Source organism: Otolemur garnettii, unplaced genomic scaffold, assembly GCF_000181295.1.
Source record: "Otolemur garnettii isolate 467f Iridium unplaced genomic scaffold, OtoGar3 scaffold00010, whole genome shotgun sequence".
NCBI lineage: Eukaryota > Metazoa > Chordata > Mammalia > Primates > Galagidae > Otolemur > Otolemur garnettii.
In genome coordinates, this window is record NW_003852405.1 from 22689350 (window position 1) to 22695252 (window position 5903).

Here is a 5903-nt window from a genome sequence, read left to right on the forward strand (position 1 = left end):
AGCCTCCAAAAGAATTCAAAATATGGAAGTCAAACTATGTCCCACCTCCTGAGACCTACACTACTGAAAAGAAACCTCCGCCTCCAGAGCTGGATATGGCTATAAAATGGTCTAACATTTATGAGGACAATGGTGATGATGCCCCACAGAATGCTAAGAAAGCTAGGCTTCTGCCAGAAGGGGAGGAGACGTTGGAATCAGGTAAGGAGGTCAGAATCCAGTGGTAATATCTTTTGGTCCCCCTGATGGGTTTAAGAAAAGTGAGTTTTTTTAATGAACAAAATTTAAATCTAGTGAATTGGCATACTTCCTGTGATGGTCATTGGATACTTTTTGCCCTGTTTTTGAGAAAGATCATGTATATTGAATTTAAAGTGAAGTCTCTATAGCTCAGCCTGTAGTATTTGCTGTGTTTTAGTGAAAGATCTTACATTATTCAGGCTTAAAATGAAATCTCCGATTTTTCAGGCAGTAGTCTCTGTGATTTATGGTGCCTTATTATTAGAACCATACAAATTAATTCATGGTTTCTTGTGACTAGAGTTGTGAAGTGCTGAAGGCTTCATTTTATATTAAGGCAGGTGGCTTTAGAGGTAAAATTAGTATGACAAAATAACTTAATTAATTTCTCATTTGATTGTCACGGTAACATAATTATGTTGCCTAGGCTGATCTTAAATTCCTGGCCTCAGACCATCCTCCCACCTCTGCCTTTGAAAGAGGGATTACAGGTGTGAGCTACAGTGTCCAGCCAGCATTCAGTTTCTGAAAGTCATATGTGATTATATAACTTAACCTACTTAAAACCCTTCAACAGGATAGGGTCAGGACCTTTTATGATAGGCCCTGCCTCCATCTCCACCCTCATTTTAAACCCTTTCTAGCACTTTAAGGTCTTGAAATCCAGAACTGACTAGACCATGCTATTTTATGGTTTGCTCTTGCATCTTAGTCTGAAGTGATCTTTCTTCCCTCTTTGGCTGATAAACTCATTCATCCTTCAGAATCCAACTTAAAAAAAAGAATCTCAGGTACCACCTCTGTACCTTGTATGTGTTAATGCTGTTGATTGCACTTACCACCTCTGTGTGATTTTCTTTTTTCTAAGTCTATCTCCTTTATGCAAACGAGTTCCTCCAACAGCAAGATTCAGGCCTTTTATGTTTGTTTCATAGTTACTAGCACATTGTAAGTATTTGATGGATGGTTGTTGAATTAAACTAAATATTTTGGACTATCCTTTTTAAGAAAAAATGCCATTTTTATTGAACAGATTTCTGATCTGTCCGCATTTTAATTTCTTTGCCCCTTTTACAGCCATGCAGAAAATTATAATGTTTTATGAGAAAGGAGAACTAACTAGCGTGAGTTCTTACCAGTTTTACCTAGCTTTTTTCCATTTCTTTTTTTTTTTTTTTGCAATTTTTGGCCAGGGCTGGGTTTGAACCCACCACCTCTGGTATATGGGGCCAGCACCCTACTCCTTGGAGCCACAGGCACCACCCAGCTTTTCCATTTCTTTTGCTGATCTCCTGATATGTATTGGGAGTCACTACTAAAGGCCCATCTTTAGTAATTGGCATGTTTTTGGAAGCCTCGAATGAAGAGAGCATTTATAATAACTCACATTGTACAGTATTTTATATAATTACTAACACTTTTGCATAAATAATCTTTAATCCTTGTAATACCTTAAGAAACAAGATAGATGTGGAAATGTGAGGTTACTTGTCCACAAAACTCGAAAATGCCAAGTTCTAAAGCAGATACTTTCACACACACAAAAAAAATTTTTTTTTTGAGACAGAGTCTTATTTCGTTGCCCTCAGTAGAGTGTTGTGGCATCATAGCTCACAGCAACCTCCAACTCTTGGGTGCAAGGGAGTCTCCTGCCTCAGCCTCCTAAGTAGCTGGGACTATAGGTACCTTTCACAATGCCCAGCTGTATTTTAGAGACTGTGGCTCTGGCTGGTCTTGAACTGGTGAGCTCAGGCAGTCCACCTACCTTGGCCTCCCAGAGTGCTAGGATTATAGGCATCAGCCACCGCACCCAGGCCCAAGCTTTCTAATTTATTACTCTTAGCTACTTGATACATAGTGCCAAGTAATTCATTATTACTATTTTGTAGATAAGAGGACAATCTCGGATAAAAGAATTTGCCCAAATTCACACAACTAAGAAGAGGCAGAATAGGGATTCAAATTCAGGCCTTTAAATGGAAATTATGCCTTATTAAACTGGTGTTTGGTCTCTTATGTTCTCCAGCCTACAGTATTTGAGAAATAGCTATCCTTCTCTAGGGAGGATGGCAGTAGGGACACTGGAGTTAATGTCTGAACTAGGTTCCCATAGGCTCGTGCTGTCACATCTCTGTCCTTGTGTGGGAAAGGCCAGTATATACCAGGGCAAGTAGGAAGGAAAGAATTCTTTTTTCCAGCTTGCCCTTTAGTTAAGTTAGAAGGAGTTCCAAATATGAGCCAAGTCACCTTGCTTTTCTCATAGAAAATTTTTATCCTTTTCATTAAATGATGATCCTTCTGTCAGAGGACAAATCAGAAGCAAAAAGACCCACTTTTTAGACATTTGCCCTTTCTCAGGCTCCCATTCTGTGTTCATAAAGTCACTGTAAAATTGATTTTAGCCTCTGTTTTTTTGATTCATATAATATCACCTATCAGAAACTCTATATTTTTAAATTCTATAAATTTCAGATTGTCAAGTTACCTTGTTTTTAGTTTGCTTTCCCATTTGCTGCCCTTTGGGCTTTTTTTGCTAGGAACTTTGGTTACTTCAGAGGAAAAACTGAGAAAAGCTCAGAATTCATCCCTGGGCCTTTCTGCTTGTCAGCACTCCTTATTTTGCAGGTGTAAATGTAGGTAAGGCTTAAATATTAGTTGTAGCTTTATCAACATGTGATTAATCTTGGGTGATTAGAGTTCCATACTAAAAAAATTGTTTTCTCACCGGTACATCTGCACATACAACACAGAGTTAAAAGGCTCAGGAATGCTGATGAGTGAACATTGTCAGATTTTTTTCCCCCTGCATTAGTTTTTAGAACAATGCCTTGTCACTAGATGGCACTAGCACTCTGCAAAAATCACAGGTTTTTTGCAAACCTCACTGGTTTGTGATTTTGTTGTTATTCAGTAAATTTACTTGTCAAAGAGGCAAATTAGAAGCAGCAGTGTTTCCAGAATTGTCTTTTTAATGTATGTATTTTAGTAAATAGTAAATTTTATAGTAGACTTAGTATTTTCAAATTGTACATTATCATTACTGAAAATAATCCCCTAAACCATCTTTGATGATAATTAACTTCAATTAAAAAGTAAAAGGCTGGCTCGGCGCCTATAGCTCAACCGGCTAAGGCGCCAGCCACGTACACCTAAGGTGGCGGGTTTGAAGCCCCAGCCCGGACCCGCCAAACAACAATGACGGCTGCAATCAAAAAATAGCTGGGCGTTGTGGCAGGCGCCTGTGGTCCCAGCTACTTGGGAGGCGGAGGCAGGAGACTCGCTTGAGCCCAGGAGTTGGAGGTTGCTGTGAGCTATAATGCCACGGCACTCTACCCAGGGGGACAGCTTGAGGCTCTGTCTCAAAAAAAAAAAAGTAAAAGGCTGCCTGGCGCGGTGGCCTACCAAATCATATCAAATCATGATTTTTTTGAAGTAAATACATTTTAAATTGTAAGCTTTCAATTCCCCTCTCAGAATATTGAATTTGAGGAAAATTAGTATTAGTTTGAGACCAGCCTGAGCAAGAGCAAGACCCTGTCTCTAAAAACAGCTGGGCATTGTGGAGGCTGAGACCAGAGAATCGCTTGAGCCCAAGAGTTGGAGATTGCTATGAGCTATGACAGTGACAAAATGAGACTCTGCTTCAAAAAAAAGTAAAAGCAAGCAGTATACCCATATACTGCTTGGTTGGTTTGTAGAGCTAGTAGTACTTATGCGTTTGTGCGATAAAACCACTGATTAAAACTTTGATTTGTAACTTCCGGGATGAGTCATTGATCTGAATTGTATCTCATTGCTATGCTGCCAACATAAATCTGTACTGCTCTAGGAAACAGGAATAACATCTCCATGCTGTTTGAAGCTTTGAAAAGGAATCACCAGCTACTAATACTAATTTTCCACTTCAAATTCGAAATTCTGAGAAGGAAATTGAAAGCTTACAATTTAAAATATATTTACTTCAAAAAAATTATGATTTGGTATCAGCAGTTTCCAAAACCTTTTAATATGAAAGCCCCTTTCAATGTCAAAATATTTTATAGATCACCATGTGGCACCTGTGGAACTTTGAATATCTGTTGATCAAGAAAATAAAGTCAGGCCAGGCGTGGTGGCTCACACTTGTAATCCTAGCACTCTGGGAGGCCAAGGCAGGTGGATTGCCTGAGCTCACAGGTTTGAGAACAGCGTAAACCAGAGTGAGACCTTGTCTCTAAAAATAGCTGGGCTTCGTGGCAGGCACCTGTAGTCACAGCTGAGAGAAGAGAATCACTTGAGCCCAAAAGTTTGAAGTTCCTGAGAGCTATGACCCCAGAGCACTCTACAGAGAGCGACAAAAAAAAAAAAAAAAAGTCAAAAGCTACAATTAATTCAGTAAAGTGCTCAAAATAAATTTGTACTTTGTAAATCATAACATCTTTTACATGTTGTTTATCTATATGGAGTTCTTAAAATAATACCACACATTTGTTTAGGGAGCTCAGAATTTGCAGCTTTTCTATGCTACTCGATGTCCTATTGAACTATATACAGTTAGATTTTTTTTCAAATAGAATAGAAGGGTCCACTCTTCCCAGGATTGACAGCATTTTTATGAGTTGGAAATTTTCTGTGGCTACAAACACTAATTAAACATTTTGGAAAGGTATGAAGGACATTGTTTAAATAATGTTATGCTCTAACATTATCCAAATTCTCCATTGGATTAGGTGGAACCTACTCCTTAGTGCTTTATACCCTCTAAATATAAGGATTTGGGAGGGGTGGAGAATGAGGTGGGGCGAAAGAAATTGTTTTGGTAGGAGAGAAAGTAGATTAAAAGGAAAAGGATAGCTGATAGCCACTTCCATACATGCTGTCATGGTTAGGTTGATGCCTGTTTTTTTGTGGAAAAAAAAAAGGTACGCCGTTCTTCCAAAGTATAGACTGCAGTGGAATGTACAACAGGGGAGAATATGTGGGAGCTGCTTTTTCAGAACAAACCTCATTTTTGTGGAAATAATTTATTTTAAGCTACCTTAATGTAGCACTAAAGGGTCGCTGAATTTTGTATTGCTGCAATTGAAAAAAATTGCTTACTTTCACGTGCAGTTTAAAGTCAATTTTAATAGTTAATTTTCGGTTTTTATTGGGAAACTTTGGAAGAAACATTAGATGATGAGGGTGATGATTTTGGTATAAAGCCAGTGAAATTTTAATGTTTCACATGTTGTTTTTTTAAAAATTACTGATTGAGAATGTGAACGTTTTAAAACAATAACTGAGAAAATGAAAAAAAAAATTACTGATTGAAACTCTTCCTTTCCTATTTAAAGATGATGAAAAAGATGAGCACACCTCTAAAAAGCGCAAAGTAGAACCAGGGGAACCAGCGAAGAAGAAAAAGTAGAAAACAAATGATCAGAATTTCTGGACTGCTGAACTTAGTGAAATATTTCTTTGGGCAAAATAAGTTGATGTTCTGGATTATTGTGACACATTTCCATGAAGATACGTATGTTAAGGAACTAATAAGTATTGCCTCAAGTACTTTCCACTGTAGAATTCATTTTTCATTTAAACATATGTATTTAAAACTCAAATGGTGACTTGTGATTGTGAAATTGACAACACTTGGAAACATTCTTCCTATCACAGAATTGGTAACATGCTTTGAGAATTTT

The 5903-nt window shown here is 37.9% G+C and overlaps 1 protein-coding gene across 2 annotated transcripts in view; it reads left to right on the top strand.

Annotated features, from left to right (window-relative positions):
* The window catches only part of CUNH1orf52 (chromosome unknown C1orf52 homolog), a 7548-nt gene that overhangs the window by 918 nt on the left and 727 nt on the right, over positions 1 to 5903 (top strand). The window contains exons 2-3 of one of the 2 annotated variants that reach the window (XM_023509773.1): positions 1 to 201; positions 5556 to 5887. The exons of the other annotated variant lie outside the window; for it this stretch is intronic. Coding sequence (XP_023365541.1) covers positions 1 to 201; positions 5556 to 5629 — 275 coding nt within the window. The 3' untranslated portion in view covers positions 5630 to 5887. Of the gene's footprint in view, positions 202 to 5555; positions 5888 to 5903 lie in introns of those variants that run through there. 2 annotated transcript variants of the gene reach the window in all.